This window comes from Aspergillus melleus (genome assembly GCF_016097325.1).
Source record: "Aspergillus melleus strain CBS 546.65 chromosome Unknown contig1, whole genome shotgun sequence".
Lineage (NCBI taxonomy): Eukaryota > Fungi > Ascomycota > Eurotiomycetes > Eurotiales > Aspergillaceae > Aspergillus > Aspergillus melleus.
In genome coordinates, this window is record NW_025763370.1 from 4,488,234 (window position 1) to 4,505,411 (window position 17,178).

At 51.9% G+C, this 17,178-nt stretch overlaps 9 protein-coding genes across 9 annotated transcripts; 4 read left to right on the forward strand and 5 right to left on the reverse strand.

The window, feature by feature from the left end:
- Nucleotides 1–2,475, reverse strand: PRP4 (putative serine/threonine protein kinase (Prp4); the record flags this gene model as incomplete). The annotated part of the gene is made up of 3 exons (XM_046083234.1): nt 1–1,460; nt 1,518–1,759; nt 1,817–2,475. The coding sequence occupies 3 exons, from the start codon at nt 2,473–2,475 to the stop codon at nt 1–3; spliced, it is 2,361 nt and encodes a 786-aa protein (XP_045939191.1).
- Nucleotides 2,476–2,998: 523 nt separating this feature from the next.
- On the forward strand, nt 2,999–3,634 carry LDX57_001591 (translation machinery-associated protein 7). Its single transcript, XM_046083235.1, has 3 exons — nt 2,999–3,139; nt 3,203–3,292; nt 3,361–3,634. Exons 1-3 carry the CDS (start codon nt 3,118–3,120, stop codon nt 3,456–3,458), a joined length of 210 nt encoding a protein of 69 aa, XP_045939192.1. The 5' UTR covers nt 2,999–3,117; the 3' UTR covers nt 3,459–3,634.
- A 443-nt stretch (nt 3,635–4,077) lies between these two features.
- Nucleotides 4,078–5,349, reverse strand: LDX57_001592 (uncharacterized protein; the record flags this gene model as incomplete). Its single annotated transcript, XM_046083236.1, has 1 exon — nt 4,078–5,349. One exon carries the CDS (start codon nt 5,347–5,349, stop codon nt 4,078–4,080), a length of 1,272 nt encoding a protein of 423 aa, XP_045939193.1.
- Nucleotides 5,350–6,947: 1,598 nt separating this feature from the next.
- Nucleotides 6,948–8,190, forward strand: DAP1 (cytochrome b5-like heme/steroid binding domain-containing protein). The gene is made up of 4 exons (XM_046083237.1): nt 6,948–7,032; nt 7,095–7,128; nt 7,208–7,445; nt 7,665–8,190. Exons 1-4 carry the CDS (start codon nt 7,020–7,022, stop codon nt 7,893–7,895), a joined length of 516 nt encoding a protein of 171 aa, XP_045939194.1. The 5' UTR covers nt 6,948–7,019; the 3' UTR covers nt 7,896–8,190.
- A 227-nt stretch (nt 8,191–8,417) lies between these two features.
- Nucleotides 8,418–10,209, reverse strand: ish1 (double-strand break repair enhancer MSC1; the record flags this gene model as incomplete). Its single annotated transcript, XM_046083238.1, has 5 exons — nt 8,418–8,901; nt 8,952–9,755; nt 9,810–9,957; nt 10,012–10,062; nt 10,125–10,209. 5 exons carry the CDS (start codon nt 10,207–10,209, stop codon nt 8,418–8,420), a joined length of 1,572 nt encoding a protein of 523 aa, XP_045939195.1.
- A 966-nt stretch (nt 10,210–11,175) lies between these two features.
- On the forward strand, nt 11,176–12,191 carry LDX57_001595 (PQ-loop repeat-containing protein; the record flags this gene model as incomplete). Its single annotated transcript, XM_046083239.1, has 3 exons — nt 11,176–11,243; nt 11,316–11,573; nt 11,654–12,191. The coding sequence occupies 3 exons, from the start codon at nt 11,176–11,178 to the stop codon at nt 12,189–12,191; spliced, it is 864 nt and encodes a 287-aa protein (XP_045939196.1).
- A 612-nt stretch (nt 12,192–12,803) lies between these two features.
- NTF2 (nuclear transport factor 2 family protein) lies at nt 12,804–13,846 on the reverse strand (the record flags this gene model as incomplete). The annotated part of the gene is made up of 6 exons (XM_046083240.1): nt 12,804–12,920; nt 13,045–13,146; nt 13,261–13,332; nt 13,397–13,461; nt 13,640–13,657; nt 13,840–13,846. The coding sequence occupies 6 exons, from the start codon at nt 13,844–13,846 to the stop codon at nt 12,804–12,806; spliced, it is 381 nt and encodes a 126-aa protein (XP_045939197.1).
- A 674-nt stretch (nt 13,847–14,520) lies between these two features.
- Nucleotides 14,521–16,252, reverse strand: STL1_1 (sugar porter family MFS transporter; the record flags this gene model as incomplete). Its single annotated transcript, XM_046083241.1, has 1 exon — nt 14,521–16,252. Exon 1 carries the CDS (start codon nt 16,153–16,155, stop codon nt 14,521–14,523), a length of 1,635 nt encoding a protein of 544 aa, XP_045939198.1. The 5' UTR covers nt 16,156–16,252.
- Nucleotides 16,253–16,296: 44 nt separating this feature from the next.
- On the forward strand, nt 16,297–17,020 carry LDX57_001598 (uncharacterized protein). The gene has a single exon (XM_046083242.1). It carries the CDS (start codon nt 16,304–16,306, stop codon nt 16,805–16,807), a length of 504 nt encoding a protein of 167 aa, XP_045939199.1. The 5' UTR covers nt 16,297–16,303; the 3' UTR covers nt 16,808–17,020.
- The last annotated feature ends 158 nt before the right edge of the window (nt 17,021–17,178 follow it).

The window sequence follows — 17,178 nt, forward strand, 5'->3', positions numbered from 1 at the left end:
CTAGGTCTTGGGCCGCGCAATGAACGGATGCTTCAACGCCTCCGCTGGCGTGCATCGCTTCTCCGGGTTCAGACTCAGACATCGATCCAGTAGATCCACAAACAGCGTCAGTTCTTTCGCCTCGCTGTCCGACATCCCTCGGATGCCCTTGCCCAGTAACCTCGTTTTCAGGTCGCGCGTGGGCTTCTTGAAGTCGAGAATCCGCGTGGTTAGTCGCCCCGTGATCTTGTCCTCTTCCGTGCTGTGGAAATTCAGCATGTCATCGAAATGCATATGAGCCAGCGATCCCTTGCGCAGCAGTTTGGGTGGGTATTTGCCACGGCATTCCATAATGGACCGCAGCATCTGGTTGTTGTTCCGTCCCGTGAAAAGGATCTTCCCCGTGTAGAGCTCGAACAAGGTGCAGCCAATGGACCACACGTCGATGGCGTGATCGTATGGGATTCCCAGGATGATCTCTGGGGCCCGGTAGAACCGACTGACCAAGTAGGGAGTGATCTCGTTATCGGTCGCGGGCGACGCAGACCCCAGATCGCAGACCTTGAGGATGTTGCGCTGCTCGTTGACCAGCAGGTTGTCGGGTTTCAAATCCGCATGAAGAATATTGCACTTGCGGAGGAGGCTGAGCCCCAGGAAGATCTGCTGCGCGTATGCTCGAATCGCTCGCAGGTTCAGTCCGACATCTCGTCCAAACTTCTTCAACACTTCACGCAGGTTCATGCTCAGGTTCTCGAAGACCATGCACAAATGTCCCTTGTGGTCAAATTGCCGCACATACTTGATGACATGTTTCTTGTCCTCCGGGTCCGCCTCGTGAAGCTGTTCCAAGATGTCGATCTCTTTCAAACCCGCTTTCCGCATGGTGTCATTCTGCCGAATAATCTTGACCGCAACCAGTTGACCGGTCTCCTTGTCCGTTGCGCGCACGACCGAGGAGAACATTCCTTTCCCAAGGTTCTGCAGGACGTGGTATCGGCTGTCGATCAACTCACCCAACCGCACGTTATAATACCCCTCGGGATCATCCCAGTTGTCCATCATGCTGATGTCTAGCTCCTGTGCCTGAGGAACGGCGGACGTAGCCGAGGCATGCGTGGGTTGCGTCGTTTCATGTGTATCTTCCGCAAACATGTCGTCGCCGTCGTCTTCTGCGAACATATCGTAGGGATCCTTGGCCTTGGGCTGCGCTGGCTCAACTGGAGCCGCGTCCGGAAGTAAGAGATCCTGCTTGGTGGTCTGCGTCTCGTCGTAGGTGGTCGCGGAGACATCTTCGCTTGTATGTTTTTGCCTTTCAGCTTTCATGTCAAATGTAGGATCGTAATCGGCGGCAGAGGGCTCATCTGGTTCGGCGCCATCTACAGGGGCTCCGGTATTAGCCAAGTCGGCGTCGGTACCGACCTTGAAATCGGGGAATTCTCCGGCGCCTTCGTTGGGCGTTAAGGCAGCGGGACTTTGCGTTTCTAATTGGAAGATATGTTAGCATGCTCTCAACAACGCTTGCAGTAGGGTCAACCAACCTGATACAGTTGTGTTGGGGGTAGCTTGATCAACGTTCGGGGTCGGCGCGGATGATTCCCTATCGCTGTCGATATGAAGTGCCTGCAGACGTAAAGGAGTCGCCTGTCCTCTATATTTAGCCCTGATAGCTTCACGTCGTTTACGGCGAGCTTGTATTTGAGCCGCCTCATCAACCTCTTCCACAGGTTCCACGGGGTCCGCGGGCTGCGATTCTTCCTTCTCATGCACGGTTCCATTTGCACTGCGAGCAAAACGAATCAGTTGATTAATCCATCGCAATGGACGAGGAGGAACATACCCATCTTCAACACGAGCTGCGAGGGAAGGCGGCTGGACCTGATCCTTTCGAGTTTCAGCATCTGGTTTCAACTGTTCAATAGATGACTTTCCCCTGTTATCCCGAGGTGCAACACTCTCCGCTCCCTGGGACTTCCACTCGTCACCCGAGTATTGCTTGGGTTTCCGAATTTCGCGGTAGGGGGAACGGCTGCGGGGGCGCTTCTCCCGACGTCGGTCATAGTCATCATTGTACCGGAGGCCCGTCGTGTAATCCTCCTCGCGGTCGTAGTCGTAGTAGGATCTCGGACGCCGGTGCGATTGGCCTCGATCATGATACCTGTCATCGGATCGATACGCGGGACGGCGCGAGGAGTCGGGGCGAAACCGCCGATCGTCATAGTCATCATCATTGCGGCGACGCTTACTCCCTCTGTACTCTCGATAGGGAGAGCGAGATCGGGAGCGCGACCTCGTTCTGGATCTCCGGCGGCGAGGCGATCTGCTGCTCACGGATGGCGAGGAAGATCTGGGCGCCGACGATGTACTAGCTCTGGTGGGACGGTCAACGCTGGTGCCATTAAGAGGAAGTTGCGACGTAGTTGCCTTCGTCTCTGAACCTGATTCGATGATCTCACCCTCAGAAGGGGTCGACGGAGACCTCGACCTGCGTGATGCCATGTTTTTGTTTTATTTCTTATGCACTCAAACCAAAGCCGAATGGAAGGTATACAGTTGGGCCTTTGGGAGTAGCTTTAGAAAGAAGACAGAGAATGGTCCGTTAGCAAGAATGCTTCCGATGACCAAGTCAATTAGGGGAAGTGTATTAGAAAGTCCAACCGGCGAGATATGCCACAGCCCTTGCCAATGATTTGACCGAGCGTCTTCAACCGAACATAGAGTGGTTTCTTTGCACGGAAGAAAGGAAAGATGCCTGTTGGAGTTGAATACCAATGGAAGCGAAATAGAGAACAGATAATCGCGATGAATCAACAAAGTGGAGAAAGCGAAGGCGAGATAGATAGAGATGGAGATGGAGATGGCACGACGGTGATGAGCGACGGGAAGTTCACGTCAACCTTCGCAGTCCCGTGTCTTGGGAGGAGATTTTGCGCCTAACCCTATCGGGCGCTAGTGTCACCCCGCAGCTGATAAGCCCGTTTTGAATTGGTCTTTTTTTTTTTTTTTTTTTTTGGCCTTCTTCTCTTTTTCCCCTCTCGGGTTGATCGATCTTCACTGCCGTCTTCCTCCGCCTCCTGAACGAAAGTTCTTCTCTCTTTCTTCTCTCCCTACATTCTACTATATCACTCTCATACCGACACAATGGGTGGCGCCAGCAGAGAAGGTAGGTCCCTCTTTGCCCTCTCATACATCGACGCCTACTGATCCAATTACCCCTCTTTTCCAGGTGGCAAGGTTAAGCCTTTGAAGTCCGCGAAGAAGGAGAAGAAGGACCTCGACGAGGAGGACCTTGCCTACAAGGAGAAGCAGCGTGCTGGTATGTGGAACTCGAGTTTCTTTTCCTTTCTTCCTACACGGATATTAACCCTTCTCGCGCACAATTAGAGGCCAAGGCCAAGAAGGAGCTTCTCGAGAAGACCCAGGGCAAGAAGGGTCCCCTGAACACCGGTTCGCAGGGTATCAAGAAGTCGGGAAAGAAATAAGCCAGCTTGGAGATTCAATGCGATGACCGTCTTTCTCTCTTCTTTTTGCCTTCCTATGACATAACGTTAGCGACGAACAACTCAAAGATATCACAATAATGGGAGATTTCACATTCTAAGCATTTGACTATTGTTATTTTCGTCTTAATCCTGATACCTATCTTACAAACAACACAGTTCACCAGACCATGTAGCAAACCACTATTACATGTCCTAATATGCAGATGAAGTCGTTCCCCGTTATGATAAACAATGAGGGACCCAATTATCGGCATCCGTTCCACAAACATGAGTCTCCAAACAAGCAAGAAAGAGATTGTCAACGCCGTCTGAATGCTGCCAAATAACAAGGAATTTCATGCCACCAGGACAAATGAGAAGCAGATGCAAACCTATCAAATCCTGAAAGAGGGTATACGCAATGTTGAAAAAAGGAGATGGTCCGGCCAATATAGATCCGGTACAAAAGGAAATTCGAAGGGAGAGGGAGGCGGCACCAGCACGGCGGAAAGAACAACACAGGAAAGAGTAAATAAAGGAAGCAAAGACAGGACGTGACGCCAAGAGCGCTGAGAGAAACATGCTGTGAATCAAATGAATGCGACGTGGTTCGACCTCTTTAACTGGTTATTCGCTTAACCCATAATCCACTGCCACCGCCATAATTGTTTCGTTCATCTCGCTTCTTCCAGGCTCTGTAGAGTTTAAGGCCGAGCTCATGCTCTTCCCGTTGGATCTCGGCTAGTTCGTTATTTAGACTGGTAACAGTTTTCTTGACTTCATCTCTGGCAGCAATGTCGTATGCGATGGAACTTGGTTGAATGACCTGGGTCAGTTCGTGGATCATCGTGTTGATATTGATTCGGCGCCGGGCAAGGCTATCCTTTCTAGCTTCAAGGGAATCAATGCGACTCTGGGCCTGTTCCTCTGGCGAGAGCTCGGTGGGTGCAGTGGAAACTGCGTCTTCGTTGGAAGCCTGCGAGGGGGTGGGTTTACGGGATGGTTTCTTGGAGGGCGCCACCGCGCTGGGGACCGGTCGTTTGCGGGACATGATCGAAGAGAAGTTTTCTGTAGACTGCGACGCTGTATCAACGCTGGTGCGGCGACTGGTCGTCGTACTGGATGCTTCGGTGGGCTCATAAGTAGTCACGCTGAAGCGGCTGCTAGGCTGCAAAACGTCGTCATCGGTGATGAGTTTCAGGTCGGCCAGTGAGGCATCAAGTTCGGGTGCTGGAAGATCCACACGTGGCGGAGCATGGCTGGAGGCACTGCTGTAAACAAGGTTCTCTCGGCTGCTAGGCAGCCGTGTTCGAGAACTATGGGCGCTGGCGCTCGTACTGGGCACGCGCTTATCTGGCGTCTCACCCCCCGTGATTGTGGTCACGACCGAGGGAACAATACCCAACGAAGAATAATCGAGCGATGGTTTTGCATCGTCTCTCAAGCGATCGTTGCTTGGCGAGATGCGCACGCGGGAGGACGACCGGGCTCGCGGCTGTTCCTGAATGGGCGCGACTATCGGTGATCGTCCACTAGGGCCCTTCCAAGGTTCACGCATAGCGGGCGGTAGCGTGTTCTCCCCTGTGGAAAGTCTACCACGGACTTTTTTCGGCAGAAGCTGTTCCTTGCCCTTGCCGAAGAGGCTCGAGGATTGAGACCCGGACGGCTGAGGATTGGCGGAGATGTGTGTTTGGAAAGAAACACCACCCGGCGCCATCTGCCCGGTTCTAGCGAAATCGCTCATTGTCGAATCCCCGGAAAAGCTATCCCATCGGGTGGCATTGGATCTCAACGAGCTTCGGGAACTTGGCGGCAGTTGAGAATTATCAGTATGCGACGACCCTCCTCGTTTGCTCAACACCGGCAGATGGCTGCTGAACTTGTAATCCATGGGTCCACCGCCAGCAGACCCCTGCTTGGGTTCTTCGTCGATCGGTGAAACCTGGGAGCTGCTGCGACTGCGGGGACCCGGGGTGGTCGAGGTCGGCGTGTCAGGAGGCGAGATGATCGGACTGATGGTCGGACTGATGGTCAATGGCAAACTATATTGACTCTCACTGAACGGGACGTCGTGCTGCGGCGTTTGCTGCGTCAAACTGATGGAACGCTGCCGCACGGGATCCACGACGGTGTCTCGCGAGTACACGGAGGAAGCGACTCGATGGCCAGACTCCGGCCGGCGCGAAGGGAAGGACGAGCCGGCAGTTTTGCTGCGAAGGGTTAGGGAGCATTCTTCATGCCATTCTTGAGTGCGAGCACATACGGTGGTACGGCGGGGAGGGTTTTGGCTGAATAGTATCTGTCGGCGCCCGGTATTTCAGACATGGAGGACATTGAATGATAGACATCGTCATTCAAGGTTTTATTGACCAGCGTCGGTTTCCCAATCACGGGTTTCTTAGACCGGTGGAAAGACATTTTCCCCCACATCTTGAATCTACGGCGAGCCTTTGCTCGGACGCTTCTTTGAGACTGGACGAACAATAGTAGTAAGTAAGGTGGATTCCATGGGTCGGCTAGAAAGGAGACGGGGCGATAATCGACAAACACACCTGGTTGGGATCGTCCTGATAGAATTAAAGCAAAAAGACAAGAAAGTAAAAAAGAAAGGGACACGATGGAGGGGTAGATTAAAAAGGGGAATATTGAAAGAATGGATGAATCAAGATTAGAGATGTACGGATGATCCACATAGAAAGACCGTTGACATGCCTGCACGTCATTCACCAGCGAGAAACAATTGGTCGGGGAGGACCGACAAAGAATGTTCTTCGGGTTGGCTGACGGGGAAAGAATGTGGAGTGAAGCCAAAGAGTGAAGGAAAGAAACAAAGAACGCGAAAAGGTGAAGAAGGCGAGGGGAAGAAAACAAGGAAGAGAAAGAGAAGCAGCGAGAAGAAGCGCGAGAAAGGACAGACAGGGAACAAGCCAATGCGCCAACCCACCACGGGCCCCTCTTTTCGCAGGAATTAGAAATTAATATAACGAGTGTCAGTCGGATATCAAGCTCTCGCCGGGAGTCGGGGGAAGGGACAAGACTAAGAGACTAAGAGACTAGGCACGTTAGGAGAGACAGCACATGTTCTTTGCTCGGTTACTCGACAAGAATAATTAAGATGAAGGACCCTGTTTCAAGCTAACTTTGGTCCTCCCCCGAAACTAGTGACATGTTATTCAAATCAGATCCATCCGGATCCTCAGGCCGGTCGTTGGGTAGCCTAGAGACCGGACTAGACTCGAATTGATTTGAGAAACTGCCAGACTAGCAGCGCGTAGTGCATTCAACGGTGAAGTTGACGAGAAGCAGATCTAAAAATAAACCCACCAAAACAAACACCAACAAACAGCCCAAAACGGAAAAGCCTCCCGCTTTGATGCCTGATCACTCAGGCACTATTTTCGAACAATACCCCGTGGCACGTGCGGTAATAATACCGAAACTTACCTTACCTCTTATCACCTGCCCGTCATTTCTGATTATCAACTTCCGTCGTCATCGCCGTTGCGGTTTATGCCATTCTTCAATCCCCAACCTTCTCTTCTCTCACCATAAACCTTCACCATGAGCTCCCCAGGTCCGCTCTCCCTAATCATCAACCAGCCCTCTCATCTCATCCAACCTCTAACCTTCATCCAGAAACCGCTGCCGAGACCGCTCCGCCCGCCGAGGTGTCAGTATCTCTATCCTATCCTGCCTAGCTAGCTTCAGCTCTCCCCCAGCTTCGCCTCTCCCAAACTGACACCAAACAGGATGACGATCGCCACCCCCATCAACCTGATCCTGCTGTCCCTCTTCGTCGTCCTCGTCTACATGCAGCTCCGCCCTAAGACCCCCGTCTCCCTGCCCAAGGGTCCCCCTCCCGTCGTCTTCCGCACCTTCACCCCAATTACCCTCCTCCCGTTCAACGGCGTCGACGATAATCCCGTTTATCTGGCTGTTCGCGGCCGTGTGTTTGACGTGACGCCTGGCAGGAACTTCTACGGCCCGGTAAGTCAGCATCCAGAACCCATCGCTTAGCAAGAAGGTTGGGCCGGGCCTGGCTGGTCTGGTCTAGCCAGTCCTCATCCGACCCTTGCGTAGCCAAGGATGAATGAATGGACCTTGGCCCGATCTCCTCTCCCTCGCTCACTCTAGTCATCCCAACCTATTCGGAGAAAGAAAAACCAAAGAAAACAGGCTAACGATGACCCATCCGGGTGGTTTTAGGGCGGACCGTACGAAAACTTCGCCGGACGCGACGCATCCCGTGGCCTGGCTCACCAGAGCTTTGACGAGGAGATGCTCACGAAAGATCTGAAGGGTCCCCTTGACGACCTGAAGGATCTGGACGAAGAACAACTCGAAAACCTGCAGTCCTGGGAGGAGCGGTTCCTTGAGAAGTACCTGGTGGTGGGTAAGTTGGTTGCGGAGGGAGATGCCGAAGCTCCGAAGTCGTGAGTTCCATCAGTCTGTGTGCTTGTCTAGGATACCATGTTGGATATCTTGGATGATTGCGCGCGTTACTGGCAGGTGGTGCGTTGGAGATGGGACCACGAACCGTCGGAATGGACGTTGGATGAATCTGCGGTGATGCATTATGGTTTCTTGTTAAAAAGCGATGTTTGGTGATATTCTCGGCAATCATATGTCAATCTTAAGTTTATTTTCGGGTGGCCTAGTCATAGGCATCCGGTTGTGAAGGTTTCATATTGAGAATGCTACTGTTACACAACGATGAAATGAGATAAAAATTTCATCAATATTAGTTATACATGAAATAACGGGAAAAGAGCAGCCAGCCATCAGATCATGATGCTTCTGTATCGATTTGAACCCAAGCATATTCCATCCGGACACAACATTACGCCGCCTCAAACAATCCACAAGTAAAGCAATCGCAGTTATCGAATCATAAGAGTCATGATAAATCACACCTTTTAAACTTCACTAATAAATAGAGGAATCGACCGAGTACTGAGCTTAAAGCTCGGACCTCTCGGATTTAACCTCCTCGGTGGCTTCGGATAGCTTATCCTTAGCCTTCTCTGCGGCATCCTGGCCCTGGGCCCGGCCGCTGGACGCACCGATCTTGATCTGGTCCAGAACCCAGTTGGTGGCATCCTGCAGCTTGGCGTAGATGGTGCCCTGAGGGCTGGAAGTTCCGTACCTGAAGTACTGCGCCTGGCGACGGGCCAAAGCACGCAACTCATTTATGTTGGTGCCCTGGTAAACGGGAATGCCGTACGAGTCAAGATAAGCCTTCAGATCCGATTGAGTCCAGGTGTCGAAAGTGGAATCCTTGGCGGCATCGGTGGCTTGTGCCATGTAGGACGTGGCCGACGCCAAGTTCGCGCCTCCAGACTTTGAGGCTTTGGCATATGTGTCCTGGGCGTGCTTCACAAGTTCATCACGAGTGATGTCCGCGCGTTGGGCCGCCTTGTCATTCAATGAAGACAGATACTTCCTAGAGTTCTGTTAGTCAAAAGTTCGTGTGATCGGTGAAGCTGGTCTTACTTCAGATTCTCAGTAGTCCAGGTGTCAAACGTCCAGGCATTATAACCGGTAGAAGCCTTGTGCTTGTGTAGTCGGACCTTCGCAAGGAGTTCGTCCCGCTTGTTACTTTGGGGAACGGGAATGCCTCGGGAATCCAAAAACCCCTTCAGACGCGAGTCAGACCACGCCTCTACTGCAGTGTCAAATGCCTCCTGCTTCTTGAGCTCGGCATCGTCAGTTGCTTTAGCATATTGATTGCCGGCCTTGCTGGTTGCGGCTCCGTAGAGCTCCGAAGCCGACGAAGAACCGGAGGCGGAAGCGGTGGCGGAAGCGGCAGATGCCTGGCTGACAAGCAGAGCGCGATGCTTTCTGGCAAGAGCAATGAGCTCATTGCGCCTGGAGCCCTGGGGTACCTTGACGTCGTGCTCATCGAGGAATTTCTTCAACTCGGAGTCAGACCAAGCTTGGAACAAAGCTTCACTCAAAGTAGCTTGGGCTGATTGGGCGGAAGCGGCAGCAGAGGCGGCAATGCTGCGCGCACGCAAGCTAGCAAGTCTAGAGTTGCGACGGACCGAAGCGACAAGCTTATCACGGGTGGTGGGCTGGGGCGCCGGCCAGCCGCGCTCGTCAAGCCATCCTTTGAGGTCTGATTCGGTCCAATGTTCGTACAGCCAGTTGCCCGGGTAGTGGGCCGCCTCGCCAAGTTTCTTCGCAACGCTCTCGTAGTTCTCACGAGCAGTGTGCAGAAGAACATCGCGCTGGCGGGGCTGGGGGCAAGGAATCCCATGTCGGTCAAGGAAGGCCTTGATCTGAGAGTCCGACCAACTATTTCAAGGTTAGCGCCATACAACAGACATATATGATCATGCATTTACTGACGTATCAAAGATCCACTCTCTGGTGTTATGCCAATGATCAGAGGTTTCATCAACCACATGCCCGATAGGTTTCTGCACTTTGGTTTCCCAGTTGGACTTGACCAAAGATTCCAGGTCTCTGCGGTCGGCAGGAGACGGGTAGGGAATGTCTAGAATTCGAATTGATTAGCGTTGTCATTGAAAGTATGTTAAGCAAGGCTTACCGTGATCGGAGAGCCATCTCTCTAGTTCAGTTTCGTGCCACTTGTTGTATACTACAATTGAGGTGGTTAGCATTCCGTATATTTAGCTAAATGCGCAAGGATTCGTAACGTACCGGCTTTGTTGAACCAACTGGAGGCCCCAACAGCCTCAAAGGATGCCAGGGCAAAGACCAGACAGGTGGCCAAGTGAAATTTCATCCCGACTGATATGTGCGACTATAATTCGGACAAAGTGGTTTGCTTCTTCAAAGACTTTGAGACTCGTGTTAGTGATGCTCGGTTGTAGGCAGTATAGCTCCACCACGGGATGCGCTGAGTGAAAGATGACTTAGAGCTCGTCTTAACTTACATAGACAGAATTGGATTCATTTAACAGTCGAAATATGGTGAAAAACGACGTCTGTAAGCAGCGGGTGGCTCAATATTTATTATGCCAGGATTTGCAACCAGCAATGGCGGAAAGGGTCCAGTACCGGCCAGATATGATCGCCGAGTGACGTAGTTCTGGGGTGTTGTGGCATCGCGAACAACGGTCACTGGCGTCATCAATTGGACGGACCTTGGTTGGAACGGATGCCATTCGATCAGTCCTCCACCACGCGTTTCCATGTCATCATTTCCCACCACACGAGCCAAATCTGGCTTGGCAGCTGAATGGTTTGTCTGCAGCCGGGCAGACAATTGTTCCAGACAAGAGAAGAGAAGGTCGAAAGAGCCAAAAGAAGGGAAAGCGGGCGATCCTGATAAGCTGGTGGCCGCTAGCCTCTTCGGGATTAGTACGAGGCCTGCCCCATTGGGAAATGCGGAGACCTCAGGTTCTCCAACTGACTGGACTGACTGCTCAAGGAAGGTGTAGTTGTTCTGCACGCTCTGTACCTTGCCGATTCTCTCTGACTAGTAAAGACTGGTCGAGACCGAGCTGGTTCCCCTTGTTCGTTGTTCTTCCCCGGATAACTGGAGGGGCCTGCTTGGGCTTGTCAGTCGGACAAGTCATCTCCTACCTGATTTGTCCCAAACACGTGCGGTACAAAGCACCTTAACTGGTCGTCTTGTCCGAGGAACTCGCCATCCCTCATCTGCGTCCCAACTATCACCATTCCATCGATAGAATCCCTTCATCTACCTACCGCTGTGACAGAATTACTCCCAGGCAGCCCCCTCATAATGGATTCAGGGAATCCTCAATGCAAGGACTTGGAGTCTCCTGAGTATAAGAACTTCATCCTATCGCTGTACGGAGCGCCTCCTGGCTGGCCGGCTAGCTAGCGCCCTGAAAGTCACGTCCCGTGCTAAACATGAAGCAGACTGATCGTGCTGGGGATTCTCCTCTCCTATCTCCCCCAACACTACCGCATCATCTCCCTCAAAACCTCCTACGGCATCTCCCCGTACTTCGTCCTGCTAGGAACCACCTCCAGCTCGTCAGCGTTGGCCAACGTCTTATCCCAACACAAGAGCTTACAAGATGCCTCCTGCTGTAGTAGTATAAGCGGATTCGCTTGCTTTGCAGGACTTCTCGGTGTACTACAGATCGCAACGCAATGTTTCTGCTTCTTTACTATGTACGTTCAACCTCGACCCTAATTCTCCCGCGTCCCCGGCAGTTGACATACTAACACTGTCATTTCCTGCACCGTTATAGACTCTCCCTCTTCGTCGCCTACTTCCCCCGCATCAGTTCCTCCGAAGCCAAAGAAAGCCCCTCCTACCGAACCGCTCTAATCGTCGCCGCCATCTGCGTGTTCCACGCCATCGCCGTGCTGATCGTCACCGTCGTTATCGGCGTCAAGAAGCCCTCCTCGCTCCAAGACTGGTCCAACTTTTGCGGGATCCTAGCCGCCATTCTCTCCTCGATCCAATACTTCCCGCAGATCTACACCACCTTGAAACTCCGCTGCGTCGGCAGTCTCAGCATCCCCATGATGTGCATCCAGACGCCCGGAAGTCTCGTCTGGGCCGGTAGTCTGGCCGCTCGCTACGGTCTGAAGGGCTGGAGCACCTGGGGCGTGCTGGTCGTCACGGCCTGTCTGCAGGGCACGCTCTTGGCCCTGGGCGTCTTCTTCGAGTACCTAGGGCCCGACCGAGGCCATCCGCACGAGCACGACAAAGACGCAGACAATGAGGAGTCCATCGGAGAGGAGTCGCAGGATCCGTCAGAGCAGACCCCGCTCCTGCAGTAGATTGTTTCTGGCGTTTATATATTACGGGGATGCGGCGTACGCGACGGTGTGTCTGTCATCTGGACGATCTGTTACGTTTCTAGGGCGCGTGGAGTTTGCCCTTCTCTTTTTCTTTGTCCTTTCTTTTTATAATTTGTGACATCGGACTTATCGGCGATATGTGCGCATTTTGAGGTTAAAAAGTATTCTGTTGTTTTGTTTAAGGATCTGGTATGGATTGGATGGACTATGTATCCTAGGATGCTGCTGGTACAGCCCACTTATCTCTCGACAGAAACAGGCTGTAGTATAAGATACTAGAAGGCAATAGAGCTGGTTGACTCCCCTCTGAATGTGGCAAAGAACCCGAGCACACAGACCTCATAAACGAGAGTTAGAAGGTAATCTCAGCAAAAATACCACGACCCCTTGGTTCTCATTATTTTTCGTTAAAAGGTCTAACTGGCATCGGTCATGACATGTCTTTAAAGATGACACGAACACGCTCTCCGTCTTATCCCACTTAGCAAACCACCGTGGCTGGGTTGACCACTCCGGTAACAACTCCAGTTGCCGAATCCAATCTATGCGCTCATCCTGCCCCCCCCCCTGAACTTCTTTGATTCGCGGTATTTACGAAGAAGAGTAGACGAGACGGAAGACGTCGTTCAGGACGAAGTAGCTGCCCTGGCCGTCGGGGAGGAGCTGGAACGTCTGGGAGTAGTTCATGGGCTTCTGCTCCTCGTCGACCTATATGATTGGAAGGAATACAATTAGCCATGGTGTATTGTGATTGTGCATGCGACAAGACAAGAAACCAAGAGGCGGGAGATATATAAAGAAGTGAGAGAAAAAGGGGGGCAGGGGTGCATACCAAGAGAGCACCGGTAACCATGACCAGGATACCGCCCTGCTCGTTCGAAGGCTGAGCGTCGAAGGTAGCGATCTGGTGCTGGACCTTCTGGAAGGGAAGAGACTGTTGAAGAGGGAGATATGCGCGTCAGCATCGGATCCTATCTTAGCAGATTATCTGCCTCATCCTATCGGACAGGGGGACACTCAATCATCGCGGAGACCGAGGGATACTAACAGTCAACTTCTCAAGAATGTTGGCGACACCCTGAGTGGAAGCGGTCTCGAAGGTGAGCATAGACTGGTCGCGCTGTTGCAATCCAAATCACGTTGGTCAGTAATTGTCTAGGTTGGCGGGACTGGATGAATCATACGTAGAGGCCGGCGAGGGTCTGGCGGTCCGAGTCGAACGTCTGGTAGTAGAACTGCACGAACTGCTCTGTATCATGAACGGATGCATTAGAATCATATTTGATCATTCGTCCGTTGGCTGGTAGTTGATGAAGAGTGTTTGGCGTTCGCTCGGCTATGAGGGATCATAGTTGCGTTGCGATCCGATCCGATCGCATAGTGATTTCGATGGGATGAGGATCTAGGAGGTGCTTAGGATCACTTACGAGCGATAGCGGTGAAGTCTGTGGAGATTCAATGTTAGCTATGTCCTGTTTTCCAAAGGGATCTCATCGACATCTCGGCTGGTGCGCCATCTTTCGTTGATGCTGGAGGGGCTGAAACCCCCGGATGAGGGGCAAGAAAAAGGGAGAAGCGGAATAGACACGGGAGAAAGGCAGAGAACGGAGGCGCAAAGACTACTTACCGGCCATTTTGACGGAATAAGGGGATCACGAGAGCGTGGGAGTAAAGGAGTTGTAGAGAGAGATGAATGGGAAGCGGGGAGACGCAAGAGAAGGGGTTGATATCAACATGCGAAGAAAGAAGTGTTTTGCGAGATAAATTACTTACATTGTGGGGCTGCCCGCCCGGTCGTAGTTGGGCCTGAATCTGCCTGGTCTGCAAGGCATCAATCCACCCTTTCCATCTTCTGGAGATATTGTATTTTTTCAATTCAAGCAATATTGAGATTATAATATAAATTCTTAAAAAGAAATTAGAGAAAGAGATTATCCAACTTCCTATATGTGACGAACTGACCATGAACCACTCTAACTATAGCTTATAGATTCTATTTTCTACAAGCTTTCCTCCTTTCTTTACGTTTGGTTTATTGTAAGATTCGTCACTCCTCTTATATACACTCTTAGATTGACACCCAGTTTGGAGGCCATCCTCTGTTGAAGAAGAAATAACATGAAATGTGACAGAAAGGAACATGGCGCTGAACCACGACAGTAAAGGGCCGACATGAAAAGTAAAGGTATATGTTACGCCAGCATCAAGACGGCTCTAATGTACCAGAGTAGCTGTGGCTCATGTCGGTCTCCTATGGAAAGAAAAAAAGCCCAAGTAAAGTCCAATCGCAACATACACGAACCCAGACCTAGGCTTGTTTAGTCTCGCTCTCCCCGCTGCTCACGGCGATCTCAGCCTTCTCGGTCTCCGAAGTGCGGTGCTGGTCCAACACATCCAGCCCAACCTCAACCTGCATCTGAGCAATCTGGTCGAAGCTGAGCTTGGGCAGCTCCTTTGCCACCTGGTAGGGCCATTTCTTCTCAATATGAGCCTTGGCAAAGATGATGTCAATCTCTTCCAGATCCCGGCCCGCAGTTTCCGTATAGAAAAACCAGGCAAATGGAATAGCGATGAAGTTGACCAGGGCAAAGAATAGATACATACCCCACCCACTAGTGGAAGAGAACACAGGCGTAAACATAGCCACGGCAAAATTAGTGATCCAGTTGGTGCAGGTCGACGCAGAAGCAGCCATAGTACGCGTGCGCAGGGGGTTGATCTCAGGTGGGTAGATCCATGGCAAGGGCAGCGTGGTAAAGGCGAAAAAGCAGATAAAGACGAAGATACCGACAATCGCACCTTTAGAGGCGGACTCCGTGCCAGGGATCAGACAACCCATAGCGAGGATAAAGCTGAGACCCTGGCCGATGAAACCGATCAAGAACAGATTCCGGCGGCCAACTTTCTCGATCATAAAAAAAGAAGGGATAGTAGCGAGAGCATAGACGGTTGAGAACACGCCACCAAGAATCATGGCCATCTTATGTTCCATGTTGAGATTCTGCTCGAAGAGCACCGTCGAATAGTAGATGGCAGCGTTACAGCCAGTAAACTGCTGGAAGAATTGGCCAGAGCAACCGATCATCATTCGCTGAAATTCCTGAGTTTTACCAAAGGTGAAAAGAGTCTTCCAGCTTGCTTTAGCGTTCTCGGTGGTTTTCAAGTCGGCCTTCATAAGATTATAATCGTTGAGAACGTCCTCGGCGTCAGGGGAGCTATCGTTGAGATGGGCCAGAACCTGAATCGCCTGCTCGTCGTGGCCACGCATAATAAACCAACGCGGAGACTCAGGCAGCATCAGCGCACCGAGAATAATAAGAAGGGCGAAACAAATCTGGAAGGCCACAGGGAAACGCCATTGGACGGAGGAGTCGACATAGGAGAGACCGAAGTCGATCCAGTAAGCAATGAAGGTACCAACGGCGATAATGGCGCCTTCAAAACAGACCAAAAAGCCACGGTTATGGGCCTTGGAACACTCCGACTGCCAGACGGGAATAGTGGCAGTGTCCATACCATTCCCCAGACCCGAGATGACACGGCCGATGACGAACTGGCCCAGGCCCCAGGCATGACCGTAAGAAGCCGTGGAGATGACCGTGCCGACGACCATAAGGGCACCACCGGCGACCAGCAACGGGGTGCGACCGGTTCGCTCGCCAAAGCATAACGTGAAGATGGCACCGAAGAAACAACCCAGTTCGTAGCAAGAGGTGACTGCGCCGCGCAGAACGTTCACGTGCTCGTCCAGAGACTTGGAATAGGCGGGATCGGTCTTGGGGGGGATGTACAGCGCGGTGAACTCCCTGGAGAATTTATCGGCGGAAATGATCCCCGACATCAAGCCCTGATCATATCCGAACAACGAGAAGCCAACAACCGAAGTAAAAGTGATGGCAATATGAAGCTTCCTGCCCCGCCAGCCGGAGGTGGTGGTCCACATGATAACGAATTTGACTCTGCCTGCCTAACCTGAGGAAGAGGTAAGATCAAGAGAGATAGAGACACAATCTGGGGCAAACGTCCGGGGTAAACTTCCGGTGCGTTCTTCTTATACCTCATTTCTCCGGGATTGACAGCCCCAGTGATTAATGGCCAATATCGCCCAACCCACGCTCGAGGCAAGTCTCGCGAGGCGTGCCGACTGCCGAGGAAGAAACAAGACCAGACAAGACATCTTAGCGGGCGAAGCTTTAGTCTTAGCCTGCCACCAGCGTGGGCCCGATCCTCCCCGCGTGGTCATAGCCTCGTGGAATTGGACCAATGCGCTCCGGGGAGAGAAGGATGAGACGCCGTTCAGCGATCGACGGACCACTCGTTACATACAATGTGAGCCACTAGATGCACCAACAGCTCCGATGCAACCCCCCTTCCCGAAGCCTCCCGTCGCTATGGCCCATGGGGGAGTGGAGGTGGAGGAAGGATCAGATTCCCTGGGGTTTAGTCAATTTGCTCGGAAGTCGCGACAAGGAGAGCCTTACACTCTTACCTGGACTCGCTTCAGTTACCCCTTTGTTCTTTATTCTGCCTCAATCTTTGCACAGACACTACAGAACCAATCGTTGCTACCCCAGGCCAAGGTTGTAAGATCGTAAGAATTGGCCCCCCACGGCCCACCTTCCATTCGAGTGGGCTTGCCAAAAGAGATTCAGTGGAGCAATTTACCGGTCAAATTGATCTCGATGTTCCCAGGTGAACTGGGGTAGTTCATCCAGGTCCGAGAGCATCGAAGATTGGTAATGCATGGGGGAGACGAGTCGTATGACCTAATAACTAAACGAAGTCCCTGAAAGTGCATAGGTACTAGTACATCTATCTATTCATGGAATATTAAACCATGCAAGGCAGATTTCAGGTAGGTATGATGTATTATGTTCACAACTTCCTCAGCCTAAAGCGTCAGGCTGGAGATTCTTTGGAGGTGATGCAATCCCTCTGTGATTCAATGCCGGTCAGTCCTAACTTC